General features: G+C 43.0%; 2 protein-coding genes across 22 annotated transcripts; one reads left to right on the top strand and one right to left on the bottom strand.

The window, feature by feature from the left end:
- Positions 1 to 1532: 1532 nt before the first annotated feature.
- Positions 1533 to 4024, bottom strand: LOC111076049 (protein obstructor-E). The gene is made up of 4 exons (XM_022369644.2): positions 3828 to 4024; positions 2695 to 2898; positions 2424 to 2627; positions 1533 to 2324 (listed from the first exon to the last, which is right to left on the bottom strand). Exons 1-4 carry the CDS (start codon positions 3877 to 3879, stop codon positions 2068 to 2070), a joined length of 717 nt encoding a protein of 238 aa, XP_022225336.1. The 5' UTR covers positions 3880 to 4024; the 3' UTR covers positions 1533 to 2067.
- Positions 4025 to 6445: 2421 nt separating this feature from the next.
- LOC111076079 (cytoplasmic dynein 1 intermediate chain) lies at positions 6446 to 14345 on the top strand. Of its 21 annotated transcripts, none has more exons than XM_022369679.2 (10): positions 6446 to 6556; positions 6993 to 7292; positions 7367 to 7513; positions 7605 to 7735; positions 8210 to 8272; positions 8813 to 8863; positions 10621 to 10668; positions 12480 to 12635; positions 12718 to 13640; positions 13712 to 14345. In XM_022369679.2, the coding sequence occupies exons 2-10, from the start codon at positions 7138 to 7140 to the stop codon at positions 14063 to 14065; spliced, it is 2028 nt and encodes a 675-aa protein (XP_022225371.2). In that variant the 5' UTR covers positions 6446 to 6556; positions 6993 to 7137; the 3' UTR covers positions 14066 to 14345. The 21 variants fall into 21 exon arrangements, with proteins under 21 accessions (XP_022225371.2, XP_022225373.2, XP_022225374.2 ...); XM_022369681.2 differs by having other exon boundaries at positions 12483 to 12635; XM_022369682.2 differs by having other exon boundaries at positions 8816 to 8863.
- The last annotated feature ends 324 nt before the right edge of the window (positions 14346 to 14669 follow it).

Raw genomic sequence — 14669 nt, forward strand, 5'->3', positions numbered from 1 at the left:
AACTTCTTTCCTTGCTTTTGTTGGTGTAACTGTTTTATTGGTATTGTTGTTGAACCTACTATTGTTGTTGAACCTACTATTGTTGTTGAAATTGAAGTTGGCCTGTTGTTGCTGCTGCTGTTGGTATTCCTGTTATTTTTCACACTGCCGCTGTTGTTGGTGTTGTAATGTGGTCATCGCTGCCTGCTGCTAGCTGCTGCTGTTGCATGCAAAACGTGATTTGGGGTAAGCTTCCAGCAGGCATGCACGAGTATGTGATTGAAAGTAAAAGGCAAAGCTCGAACAGAGTGCAAGCTTCATTCATGATTGGCTCTTGTCCCGTTTGTTGCTTGCCGATTACCGTTACATTGTTAACTATTGCAAAACTTTTGGCCTCTGCTGCTGCTGTGCTGCTGTGGTTATTGCATAATCCAACAGATCTGCTGCTCTGCTCTGCCTGCAGCCTTTTTTTTTGTTGTTTCTTTTGGCTCTGCTGCTCTTGTGATTTGTTTCGCTTGCGGCAATCCGCTTTGCCCACTCTGGTAATTAACGGCTCTTTTGTGTGCCCTGTCCCAACAAAGGGTTAATAGATCACCCTAGCCCCATCCCCATCCCCATCCCCACCCCCTCCTGCCTGTCTGTGCTGGAGTGTTGCGTCCCAAGTGAAAGGCTTGATTGATTGATTATTCGACACAGATGATCTCTGATATGCAGCCATCCCGTATCCATTTCCAAACAAGATAAACACAACACACAAGATTTCCTTCAGTTTTGAAATAATATTTTAATTAAAAAATGAATTTAAAGTGTGTCTGTGATCCATTCAGATGGCAGACTAACAGTCGGGGGTCTTAAGCTTCAGATAAACAAGATAGAGAATAGTTTTTTCAGTCAAAGAATAAAAACGAATAGAAAGATGAATAAAAAAATGATGTTGAAATAGATAAAACAGATAAATGTTATCCAGGTACAGATCGAGAAAGCTCACAGGATAGTCCCAAGTGATGATGAGTTCTTAGAATGGCTGCGGGATAGGTTTCAGGAAAAGTTATACCAGAAAAAAGGAGTCTCATAGAAACAGTTGTAGAAACACAAAAGAAAATAGAAAGTTAGGCATAAAGTCTATCATAATAGTTTAAAATACAAAGAAGAGTTGCTTCAATATACCAAGAAGAGGTAATGGAAAATAGTTAACTAGATTTCATAGAAACAAAATAGAAATCGAAGTTATTTTAGGAGAAACAGAAAAGATTGCATACAATTGTAGATCTTAGAGCAAGCAAATAACATAGAGAATATTTCGCATGTCAAACTGGTAAGCATAAAGATACAGTACAGATATTGTTACTAGAGATACATATATGTGCATGTGAAATATCCATAGATGAATAGAATAGAGCAACATATGATCAGAGAGATCTCATAGCCTTGGAGGATCAGAAACAGAAACAGCTAAGACAGAGGTGGGAGGTGGAGATAGAATACAGAATAGTAAAGAACAGAAATAGTTGAAGGAAGTGCAAGGATAGAATATAGAAGAGGTTGCAGGTGTAGTTTATAAAAAAAATCAGTTTATTTTCTTGTATAATAATTAAATGAAAGTCAGAAATAGTAGGGGGAGGGGGAAATATATACACAACAATTTTGGCAGTAGATTCAGTTGGGCACAGAGATAGACAGGCGTAGACAGGCAGACACAGAAAGTGAAGAATTATATAGCGTGATAGAACGGAAAGAACGAGACAGTGAGGGACAGTGAGACAGTCAGACAGTTGGACAGTGAGACAGTGAGGATTATAGTTTAACTGCTACACATACATACATACATACATACAATATGTATGTACGCTCTATAGGAAATGGGCTAGAACTACTAACTTTAAGTGACTACGACGCGAATCCTTTTTCTCAGTGTCTATTTTTGTGTGTGTGTGTGTGTATGAGTGTGACTGTGTAGCTGTGGGGGCGGTGTAAGGGTGTCAGGGTGTCGTGCGTGTAGCGTGTAGTGTGTAGATGGATAGGAGAGTGGAAGTGGAGGAGACGCGTTTTGGGGCTTATATCGGCGGGCAGCGCTGGACAACAGCCGGCTTAGTCCTTCTTGTCATCGACATCCTTGTACCAGTCCTCGCAGCCGGGCACATTTTCGGGAGCGTCACACATCTCTGTGCTATCGTTGTAAACCTCGCCCAGCTGGCAGCCCAGATCTCTCGGATCCTCGCCGTTCAGGCAGACGTAGAACTTCTGGCAATCGGTGGGATGGGGATACTTGGGATGGGTCACAACCTGGCCGCGATCATCGGTCTTGGGCTGATCCTTGGGACACTCGAAGCCAGTCTCAGACATTCCTATAATATGGATGAAGAGAGAGGAGGAAAACGAAAGCCAAATGTTGGGAAACGCATCAGTCAAAAGTCCCAGCTCGGAAGGCGGCTCAAAGGACTTACGCTGCTCGGGATTGCAGTTCTCACGCTTGGCCGTATCGGGCCACACACAGGTGCCCGAGTACTCATCGAAGTGCAGGCCGACGGTACACTTGGTCTCCAGGGCGTCGCCCTCGATGCAGTTGTAGAAGATGTTGCACACAGCCGGATCGGGATGGGCAAAGAACCCGTTCTTGCGCGGACAATACTTGCTGGACTTGGGCTCCTCTATAAATGGAAATCAATTAATAACCAGCATCCCAACGGATATCATTCTAGTGTCCCGTTATCTTACGCAATTCTGTACGATCCTCGCAGTCTACATTGAAGGGCTGATCGCATTTGTTGAACTTGCGGTTCTGTGGATCGAAGACCAAACCGTCTGGGCACAATCTCGCCTTGGGCACATTGTCCTCGCACACATGGAACTTGTCGCACTGGATCTCATCGGCGAACTGGCCATTGGGCTTGGGGCACTCGAAGCCGGCACCGGATACAGCTAGAGATCGAGGAAGAAATAAAATATACAGACGGGAAGAGTTCAGTCAACTTGTTTTTTTTTTCGTTTTTTTTTTTTTCACACTTTCACTTTTTCCATGGTACGGAAAAGTGTAACAGCAACGTGACCGATGATCGAACAGTCGATAGCAATTCCGCTATTGCGGTTTCCTGCTTGCCATACCAATAAGTGGGAGAGGGGGGGAAAACTTTTAACAGAGTAACGTAACGTTGGGGGAAATGTTTATTTCAATTAGAAGCTGCTAGCAATATTGAAAATTTTAGGGAATATCTTGAAGCAATTGTAAGCCCGAAAACCCAAAATCGAATCACGATTTAAAGTCACAGTCACTTCACTGCAAATATCTGTGACAGTCACAGTTTGTGCATCTCTGTGGCTATGTGGTTCGCGATGGCATCGCGACGGCAAAGAGTTGCATAATCCACAATTCCAGCCAAACAACGACCGCTTTTTAGGCTTGGCAATCCCAGCAGCAGCCAGTTTTCCCAGACCCAGTCCTAGTCAGCAGCCGGTTTTCACTCCTCATCTCGTTATGCCCCGCCTCGAAACCGTTTATGGATCTGCGTCTGTATCTGGGGAACTTCTCGAAAGGTTGGGTCGCCGTCGCCGTCGCCATCGCCATCGCCATTACCACATTTCAAGTCACTTTAAATGTCATTCGTTCGTCTGGGGCCAGGAAAATAAGAGCTTAAGCCTATAATGTTGATTTGGTGTCAATGTCAAAATAATTAGCAACAAGTTGCGATTTCTGCGGGTGTATTTTTTAGCCAAATAAACAGACAGACAAGACAATTTGGATATTACTGATACCACCCGACCGACACCCGACACCGATACCGAAATTTCCTGCGATCCACAACGATCAACGATCATCGATCACCGATTAAGCATTTATGTTCAACACTCACTTGTCGCTGCCACACAAAGCGTCACAGCAATGGCACATAAAAATAATTTCATTTTGTGGATTTATGCAGATTCCAGGGAATAGCAAAAAAAAAATTCAGCACACGAGTTTGTGACGGCGGGTCCTTCCAGGAAGAGGGGAACTGCTGAGCAACTGGATCGCGACTCAAGCGGTGCGATGGTTAAACTTAAACTAACAACGGAACGGCAGAGAGGCGCACTTTTCAAGACTTTTTCACCGGCCCCGGGAGACGCTGCGACGACGCCGACGCCGTTGCCGGCCGCGGCAGAGCAATGGCAGCGCCAGCAGCACACAGCTCTGAGGTGGGGCACGGGCAGAGGCAGGGTGCCGCCACTTAACCTGGCCGATGGAAACGACTGTGGAGGTTGGGCAGTGGCAGGGGGAGGGGCAGGGGAAGGTAAGGAATGGGAAGGTGGCAAAGAAAGGCGAGACAAAGATGTAATGAAACCAAATAGTGAGAGGAGCAAGTCGAGCTTTGCATACCCTTCCACCTGCCAACTAAACCCGGCAGCAGCACATGTATGCTCAGGGCGTCAGTGCAGTAGCTGGGTAGAGTATGCCACAAGGAAGCTCGGGTCGGAGAGTGGCACACTCATGCGTTCCCATAACTTGCAAGCATGTACATACATACATACATATGTATATGTGATCAATGCAGCTTTGGCTTAGGGCATCGATATGTGATGATGTGGGAAGAGCGTAAAGTTGTAATGAATCAGCAGTAACCTACCCTTACCTCTCTCTCTCTCACCAACATGTGTTCAATGCAACTCTAGAAGCTTCGCCTCCCGTTAGATTGTTCTCTGTTCTCGGAGACAGAGCGAGCGAGAGAGCATAGCCTGGAAGAGCCTGGAAATCCATCCCACTCATACGCCCACATGGTACAACTCTGGGTTAGGGTATTCCAAGCATGAACAGTTCCAGGGAGTACATGCTGTGGATGTGGCCGAAAACAAAACAAAACAAAAACCGCCAGCAAGCCACATTCATATGCGCCAACGCTACCAGCGGCTTGGCTTGATGGGCCGCATGCAAATGTCGTTTACAGCAATAAAAACCCGAATCACAAAAGCCCCAAAACGAATTAAGCCAAAACGAACAATCAACGCATACGATAACAACTCTCGCGATTACCAAAAAAAGAGAGAAAAAAAGAAGTGAGTGAAGGTGCAGCCTTTCCATTCCCCTAGCCGGTGGAGCCTTTCCCAGTGGCAGATGCCCCGGTCAGAGTCGCCGGCAGAGTTTGCCCTTCCAGCAATTTCGCAGCCTTGACGAGGACCTGGTTTTTGGGAAGGGAGGGGATGTATTGAGAGGTGTTCCTTGGCTGGTGGGAAAACTGTGTCACAGGGGAAATCAAAACGAAATGTCCGATGATAGTTGGTAATATACATAATATATACATATATATGCTAAATATACGACACGCAATGTTCCCAAAACCAGTTGTCCTTGAGAGATGCGATCTCCGATACGATCCAATCGGATGGCATCTGTTGTTGCGGCGGCGGTGGCAAAAACCAGATGAGATAGAAACTAGTTTGGGTTCAAACTTAATTAACCAGACACTTTTACTCTCAATCGACCAACCGACCGACCGTCCGTTGCCGTTCGGTATTCTAAGAAACCAGCAAAAATCTAAAATTCAATTGGCAAATTAATTTGTAAACTAATCACGAATAAAAATCGTATTAAACGAACCGCTTTGCTTTGCGTTTGCAATTAGCGACATATACATACATACATATACATATGTATATATATGTTTATCGTTTCTTCCATCCTGATGGAGACACAGGCCAACCGGCACATTGGTTTCCCCATCCCTATGGAGATTTATCAGCCTGGAGCAAAAAAATAAAATCATTTAAAGATTTGGTAATTCAAGGTTTTAACTGGCAACATCGGCTCGGATGGCTCTGGGATCGTCTTCCAGTCCGGTTTGTCCAATGATGTTACGAAATTAACGAAAAGACAAAACAACAGAAACCAAAAGGCATACGGACTGTAATATAGTTTATGGGTCATCAAATGTTGGCATTTAAATGGAAATGCGCCAAAAATAGTCTCCCACTCCAAAGAAAAGTTTCCGATGCATTTTGTGGCATTTTGGGTTTGGTCAGGACGGGGTAATTAACAGGTCATTCGTTTTACAAACAATATCAAAAACGCCATTTGCTCACGCATGCACCGACACACACCCACAAACATGCACACACAACCGACTAACGGTAAACAGGTATGCAGTTTGCATGTTGCCGCTGGAGGGCCACACTACAGACAGCATGACAACAGCAGGTGGGGCCGGTGTGGCATTGATGGCATAAATTAAAGACAATGATTAATTGTACATTAGTGCATTCTTAGTCAGCTTTCTATTTCCAGCGGCAGGTTCTTATTGTTCTTATGGTTTCACTTGCCCGCCCCCGAAACGCGCAACGCATATATTAACTAACAGCAATCATAACATGGTAAGACTTCTCGCTGTTAAGTTCAACATGTGCTTAACAGTGTGGGCTAATTTCGTTTTATTCCTCGGTATATTTACGGTATATTTTAAAGATTAGATAGTATATTTCTGAGGGTCAGGTGGTATATTTGATCGACGAGTCCGCGGTCACACTGGTCAAAACATTGAATTTTTACATAGTTGAAAAATGTTAATTTAAGTACCTAAATTGCCAAAATTGAACGTTTAACGAACGCCAAGAGGTGGGTCCATAAAGCTATTCATCGAATCATAAATATTTGGAATGCAACAAAATCTATGAAACGAGAAAAGAAGCGAAAATGAAAACTCTCATTTTGTGGGGTGCATTAGATTTATTGATTTTTTTGCATCAAAGAAAGGGAATGTGCGCGTGTTGGTGACAGATGTTCTGATTAGAATTGGAGTCAAAGACCAATATGGAATGTGTAATGGCGTATCAAGTGATTATTTAAATGTGCAATTGGACACCAAAAACCGAACCGCACCGAACACAGAGTTAGTGGACACGCACACACATAGAAAGAGGGTTTTTTTTTCTGAGTATTTGGCCAACTGGTGACATCATCAAAGCAACCAATATTGGTTAAGGCGACGGCCATAACCATTGATTGTATCATCAAATATGCTTCATTAATCATCATGTATTATCCCTTGCAGAGTATCCCGCTTCAGTAGCTTCTAGCCGACGACCATCCCTCCCTCAGGAAGCACCACCCAATTCCAAGAGCAATTCACATCCAAAAACACTCAGAGAGACCTCGAGAAAAACTAAACAAGCAAACAAACAAACAAACAAATAAAAATGGATCGCAAGGCTGAGCTGGAAAGAAAAAAGGCCAAATTGGCGGCCCTACGCGAGGAGAAGGATCGTCGGCGGAGGGAAAAGGAGATTAAAGATATGGAAGAGGCGGCCGGACGCATTGGCGGTGGCGCTGGCATAGACAAAGATCAGCGAAAGTGAGTTTTGGATTTGAATAAAAACCCAACTCAAGTACACAGTGAATGTTCTCCTCCCCCCTTCCGCCCAACAGAGATCTGGATGAAATGCTGTCGTCCCTGGGCGTGGCACCTGTCTCCGAGGTGCTGTCGTCTCTGTCATCGGTTAACTCAATGACGTCGGAAAATTCCAATACACAGACACCCGACGCCAGCCTTCAGGCCACTGTCAATGGTCAAAAGTGAGCTACTTTTTTGTTGTTGCTCCCCCGGCCCCCAGCTTTAATTGAATATACTTTTATATTTATATTCCTTCTCTCTACCCTCTACCAGTGGCGGTAAGAAACAACAGCCTTTGAATCTGAGCGTTTACAATGTGCAAGCAACGAACATTCCACCAAAGGAGACCCTGGTCTACACGAAACAAACACAAACGACCAGCACCGGGGGACATGAGCGTGATGGTGCGTACACTTTAAACAAAAGCAAAAAGCAAATGGCAGAATGGCAAAATGGCCATAAACGAAGCTACTACTGTAACCACTATCCATAGTTTGTTTCCATCTATCGTTATTGTTAAGTTTACATTGTTCTGGGTCACTGTTGTTCAATGTTAACTTAACTTGTCTCTGTATATACTCGCTATGTCTCTCTCTCCCTCTCTCTATCTCTCTGGTCTAAGTTTGCTCTTGTTAAAAGGGATCTCACACACACACATACACACAGTCGTCTCTCTGTTGCTTAAAGTCTGGCTGCTGCATGCTACCTTTAACCTAACCCTAACCCATAACTAGACACATTCGGCTTCTGCGCTTTATCTCGTTCCCCCCTGAGTAAAACAAAAAAAAAAGATTACAAAAGAAAAATCCATTCCACCCCGTGTCCTGAAAGATAAATCATACGAGCAATCCATAGTGAAATAAAAATAACAAATACAGTTCTTTCTTGCCACTCCTCGCCTCTGTCAGGATATATGGAGGATTGGTGGCGTCCACGTAAAGGTACTAATCTTAATTATAAGCAAATTCCACAACAATAACAACTACTACAAATCAGATCAGCACACACACACACACACACACACACACAAATATTTTGTAATGTTAAAATACTTAGAAAAGAGCCAAAAACGTTGCAACGTTTATACGAATCGGCAGCAAACCAAAATTGATTGTGGGGTGTGGGCAGTGGCAGATCGGGGAGTGTGATCTCGTATAAACGTCGTAAATCATCAAAAAATGCTATTTATCATGTTGCGAGCGTGGCTTCTTGTGGCTTGGCTTTGATTGGATCAACAACAATCATTAAAGGCATTCTCTTTCGTTACGTTTTTGACCAACCCACCAACCCCTCAACTCCACCACTACAACACCACTAACATCATTATATCATTATCATTTTTGTTTTTTCGCTCCATTTCCTCACCCGCCCAAGCATCACCCGCCCCAACCATCCATCGTTAGAGCATACATTTTGTAGCGCATTTAATAATTTGTCAATTTAATTTCTCTCTCTCTCTCTCTCCCCCCTCCCCTTATCTGTTGTTGGCACGCACGCAAAAAAAACTGCAGCTCATGCTACGGATTATTATGGTGAGTAGCCTACGTTCTATCCGTAATTTTTGTACCCGACAACTTTTCAGACTCTGTAGATGTAAAACCAAAAGTAACAGTAACTTGTAAATCGTAAAAAGCGTTAACCGTAAACCGTATCGTATGCCTTTATACTATATATATATATATATATATATATGTAGATCCTATATACTTTATGCCCCTCTATACCCTATAGCTACTACTGCTACTACACCGATCTATGTACTATTTGTATCTATGTATATTTTGTGTGTAGTTTTCTTTTGCTCTCTTCCAACCACGTTTCCCACTCTTACACACCATTCCGCCACCCCACCCCACCCCGCCTTGCGTTGTCCTGCCTATATTATGCCTGATACGTATTATATGGATATCCCCCAAACCCCCTCCTTTTATATATATATACCTACAAATATATGTATATGTAGTAGTATATGGTTTTATGTTTTTTTTTTGGTAGCTTTTAAACTATCGTAGAAAATTCTTCTTTGATCTTCGTTTCCGATTCGGTCGCTTGATTTGTTCTCCCATAACTGATATCTGATCTATATATGACATATATATATATACATTCTATGATTTATATAATTGATTTGTTTTTCAAATTAGCTCTAGAACCACATCGCCACAGATATTCAGTTTGTATCAGAGCCATTTTATAATCGTAATCGTAATCGTAAAAACAAAAATCGAACAAAAATCAACAAATTTGTTAATCTCCACCCAATTTATAAGTTTTTTTTTTTTTCAAATTTGTTTTTGTTAATTTTATTTCGTATAATTAGTTTTCGTATGCATTTTTAAGTTGTGATATTATTTTTTTTTTTTAAGATCATCGAATTTATTGCATATTAGTTTATGTATAACAGTTTTTTTGTAGGGCTATGTTATGTTCGTATAACAGTTGTTTTTAATCGTTTTTTTTGCTTATTTTTTTATATGACAGTTTTAAGTTTTCGAGGAAGAAATTCTCTTTCAAGTTGTATTTTGTATACCCATTTATGATCTATCATACACACTATTTATAGCTACTAGTCGATGATGATTATTTTGGAGTCCCCCCCTCCCCAACCCTACTTCCAAGTATTCTAAGTCTATTATGATATTTTGTAAGCCCAAAAAAAAAACACCAAATATTTGCATGTGAAAGCAAAAAGCACAGAAGAAGAGACTCCTCAATCCGTATGAACTATAGTAATTATATCTGATACATCAGTTGAAACATTTGGATACGTATTTAATATTGTATGATAAACTTTCTGCCCTGCCCTGATCTGTCCTCGCCCTGCCCTACCCTGTCCTGCCACTGCTAGCCTATTTTTTGTGTACCCATCATAAGCCAGGCTTGTGTGCTATACATATACATATATATACTCGTATATACATACTTATATATCTTTCTATATGTGCCCGCCCATGTGTGATCTCTCATTTTAGCAAAAATTCAGCAAATATTAAGCACACTAAAAACATTTCCTCACTTTTTTCTTATACGTTATTGCATTTAGCTTAAACAAACATTGACTATCGATCTCTTATTAATTAATGGGCGGTATGCAGAGCCAAAACTATATTTTGTTTTTACTCTCTTTCGTTTCGTTTGTTTTTTTTGTTTTTTTTTTTTTTTTAAATCACAAAAAAAAAATCAGCAAAAAGTAACCAAATTAAATCAAACAACAACAAACAACAAACAAAAAACCCAAAACAGCAACAATGTATGTAAAAATGTATTTATTTCTTTATATTTCTTCAAGATGAATACAATCTTAATCCGGGTTTAGAGTGGGAGGATGAATTCACAGGTAGGTACAGGCCTCCACTGGCCCCCAACCAGGGCCGGCAGCCTCTGCCCATATTGAAACAGTGACGGAATCGACATGAAGCAAAATAGGAACGTACCAATTCTATCCAAAAACCAAAAAACAAAACAAATCCAAAAGTAAATTCAAGAGAGAGATCAAAATATCGAATCGAATCGAAACGCGTTGCAAATATTCAGTACTTCGAGTGGTTGTCAGTGTTGGAAAATAGTGGTCAGTGTTGAGAAAGAGTCGAAAAGAAAGATTTACATGTAGACACAACGCACAACATACTAACGGTCAGAGCCCCCTCAATCGATCGAACAAAATCATCAATCTGTTTGCATGTCCTGCTCCCCATTCCTGATCCAAACACCCCTCACCCAGCCTCTAGAGTCTAGACCCTTCTACGGTGCGTGCCTGTGTGTGTGTGTGTGTGTGTGTGAGAGAGTCAATCATCCTGCAGACCGCCCCGTCGTATTGTCCATGAGCTAATACCCATAATATGCCTAACTATATACTAACGCCTCTCACCAAAAAGCAGCATCAAAGGGGGCCTATCCTAAGACTAGAAGGGGGGAAGGGGGGAACGGGTACCCACTTTCTTTATTTCATGCTATAGGGGAAAGCGAAGGATAGTTCAACATTTGAAGTAATGGCTAAACGGGGGGCTTCTTCTGGCCTCATTTAGCCAGTGCTTAGGGTTTGCCGCTGCCTGCTGCTGCACTCTCTCTCTCTTTATGTTTTTCTCTACAGTCAGGCGCACACACACACACACACACTCATTCTCTCAGCTCAGCTCCTCCTGATGAAACCCCTCTCTTCAATTTACAGCACAGCATTACAGAATAATCGAGCGCCAATCGATCAATAATCGGCCATTAAACTTAAAGTGTTAAATATATGATGTATATTATTATTTTATGCTAGCATAAAAACTAAATAATTTTAAGTGCAAGCAAATTATAAACTGGGTGGAGAACAAATACGTACAAAATGTTGTCATATAATCGTGCAACGATAACGATGGCTAACGATACATTTAGAGTTAATCAAAAAACATAAAAGGCGAGAAAATTGTAATATTTTTATTTGTATAATTGGCTTTGTATATTAATTAGGTGAAACAACAGCAAACCACACATACACATACATACATGCATTGTAATATATCTATATATATGTATGTATATATATATATATTATCTTCGTGGGTGTGAACAAACAGCCACGTACCCCGTCACATGCATAGTTGTCACACCACCCCCAGCCACCCACTAAAAACACCCACTCCAAATAGCTCCAAATATCCAGCACCAGCAGCTTCACTTATCCACCATGCACTTCACCACACTTACCCCCCACCCACCCATCCGCATTAGCTCCAGACCAACAAAAAAAACAGCTCCAGAGACGTGCGCTGCGAACTAACCTTCCTATTTGTCTCTCTCCCTATCTCTCTCTCTCTCTCTCTCTCTGTTTCTTTCCTTCCTGTATGTGTCTGCCATCTGTGTCTGTCTCTCTCTTAACCAAGCACCCGTAAGCCTCAAGTCCCCACACCACACCAACCTTAACCATAATCTGATCAACCTAATCGACAAAAAACCAATGACAAAGCCAAAAGTCAAAGAATTTATGCAGTTTCCTACCTAGCAAAAGATAAATATAAAGATGAAGACAAAGCAAGATAAAGAATTGAACACTATTGGGAAAATGAAGCGAAGATGTAGAATTGTTCCTGTTCTGTCGATTGTCATATTCCTCTAGCTGTGTTAGTTTTATACCTTAAACAGTGCTTGCATTTGATGCCCAAGGAGATGACGAAGAGAGCTCCCTGCCCCATTTGGATAATGGATTCTCATCGAAGCTGCCGCCCGGCTTTCTCACCCATGGCCTGCCCACGGTGAAGGATGTGGCGCCGGCCATAACACCGCTCGAGATCAAAAAGGAGCACGAAATCAAGAAGGAGGGTGAGTACTTTTATAACGTATAACGTATACAAATGAATATTCCCTCATTTATATATATATCTCGCGCGTACCTTGTTTCAAGTCAACGAACTGTCTGAGGAGCAGAAACAGATGATCATACTATCGGAGGACTTTCAGAGATTTGTGGTGCGTGCGGGACGTGTCATCGAGCGGGCCCTGTCGGAGAACGTGGACATCTACATGGACTATATTGGCGGTGGGGACAGCGAGGAGACCAGCGATGAGCGCTCGCACGCACGCCTCTCACTGAATCGGGTATTCTACGATGAGCGATGGTCGAAGAATCGGTGTATTACCAGCATGGACTGGTCCACACACTTCCCAGAGCTGGTGGTGGCCTCGTATCACAACAACGAGGAGAGCCCCAATGAGCCGGACGGCGTGGTGATGGTGTGGAATACCAAATTCAAGAAGAGCACACCCGAGGATGTCTTCCATTGCCAGAGCGCCGTGATGTCCACCTGCTTTGCCAAGTTCAATCCCAATCTGATACTCGGCGGCACCTACTCGGGCCAGATTGTACTCTGGGATAATCGCGTGCAGAAGCGCACGCCCATACAGCGGACGCCGCTGAGCGCGGCGGCGCACACACATCCCGTTTACTGTCTCCAGATGGTGGGCACACAGAATGCGCACAATGTCATCTCAATATCGTCGGACGGCAAGCTGTGCTCGTGGTCGCTGGACATGCTGTCACAGCCCCAAGATACGCTCGAGCTGCAGCAGCGCCAGTCGAAGGCCATTGCCATCACATCGATGGCATTCCCGGCCAATGAGATCAACAGTCTGGTGATGGGCAGCGAGGATGGCTATGTCTATTCGGCCTCGCGGCACGGCCTGCGTTCGGGGGTGAATGAGGTGTACGAACGGCATTTGGGCCCCATCACGGGCATCTCGACGCACTACAACCAATTGTCGCCAGACTTTGGCCACCTGTTCCTCACCTCGTCCATTGACTGGACCATCAAGCTCTGGTCCCTCAAGGTATGATAGCGATTTCTCTTTATATATATACCGAAGGTTTTTTCTTTAATTGAGACCCTACTCTCTTGCAGGACACAAAGCCGTTGTACTCGTTCGAGGACAATTCGGATTATGTGATGGACGTCGCCTGGTCGCCCATTCATCCCGCACTTTTCGCTGCTGTCGATGGTAGCGGTCGTCTTGACTTGTGGAATCTCAATCAGGATACCGAAGTACCAACAGCATCGATTGTCGTTGCCGGTGCGCCGGCGCTCAATCGTGTCTCATGGACACCATCCGGACTGCATGTCTGCATTGGTGACGAGGCCGGCAAATTGTATGTCTATGACGTGGCTGAGCATCTGGCGCAACCGTCGCGGGATGAATGGTCACGATTTAATGCCCATCTCGGCGAGCTAACGATGAACCAGGGCGACGAGGTCTAAGGCGGTGCCCCCCGGGGAACAGGCCTTAACCGATGATGATGATGTTGATGTTGGGACGATAGCTGATAGTCGATTGTTGATAACTGGTACGATTTCTGCGATTTCTGTAACCTCTCCCTCCTTTCGTTGGGCCTCACTGAACGGAAAGAAGAAGCTCTTCCCCTCTCAAGCCCCAGTGGAATGTAATTTTTATATAAATTGTGTGCGTTTTTTTTTTTTATCCATTAACTATTATGTGTGAACCCGCTCCATAGTTGTGTATAGCCCAGAACCAATCATACAGAAACAACAACAAAAAACATTCTCCAATTCAAGTTCAGCAAAAACAAAAAACAAAACAAAAACCAACCAGCAATAATGTGCATTAGAAAAGGTCATTGAATGAAATTCTAAAGAAAGAAAGAAAATAGGAAAAGTATTCATATACATATATAAAAAAAAAACGAGAAAGAGAAAGAAATTATGTAAAGCAAGAAAGGGAAATTGAATTTATCCGTGTGTAGTCCAAGGTCTCAGCCCATCCTTGATTGATATTGTAATTTATTTTTTGTATTATTAGATATTGGTTTTATTCTCCACATTTTGGATACACTTCTCCTATTAT

The sequence above is a fragment of the Drosophila obscura genome, unplaced genomic scaffold (genome assembly GCF_018151105.1).
Source record: "Drosophila obscura isolate BZ-5 IFL unplaced genomic scaffold, ASM1815110v1 contig_29, whole genome shotgun sequence".
In the NCBI taxonomy this organism is placed as follows: Eukaryota; Metazoa; Arthropoda; class Insecta; order Diptera; family Drosophilidae; genus Drosophila; species Drosophila obscura.

What these genes read in the sequence shown, in the direction of transcription:
- LOC111076079 (XM_022369679.2), top strand. Translation starts at nt 7,138, where the DNA reads ATGGATCGCAAGGCTGAGCTGGAAAGAAAAAAGGCCAAATTGGCGGCC. An exon ending in ATAGACAAAGATCAGCGAAA is followed by an intron (nt 7,293 to 7,366) that starts GTGAGTTTTGGA and finishes TCCGCCCAACAG; the next exon opens with AGATCTGGATGAAATGCTGT. An exon ending in GTGGGAGGATGAATTCACAG is followed by an intron (nt 10,669 to 12,479) that starts GTAGGTACAGGC and finishes TTGATGCCCAAG; the next exon opens with GAGATGACGAAGAGAGCTCC.
- LOC111076049 (XM_022369644.2), bottom strand. Translation starts at nt 3,879, where the DNA reads ATGAAATTATTTTTATGTGCCATTGCTGTGACGCTTTGTGTGGCAGCG. An exon ending in CGAGGATCGTACAGAATTGC is followed by an intron (nt 2,628 to 2,694) that starts GTAAGATAACGG and finishes TTCCATTTATAG; the next exon opens with AGGAGCCCAAGTCCAGCAAG. An exon ending in GAACTGCAATCCCGAGCAGC is followed by an intron (nt 2,325 to 2,423) that starts GTAAGTCCTTTG and finishes TCCATATTATAG; the next exon opens with GAATGTCTGAGACTGGCTTC.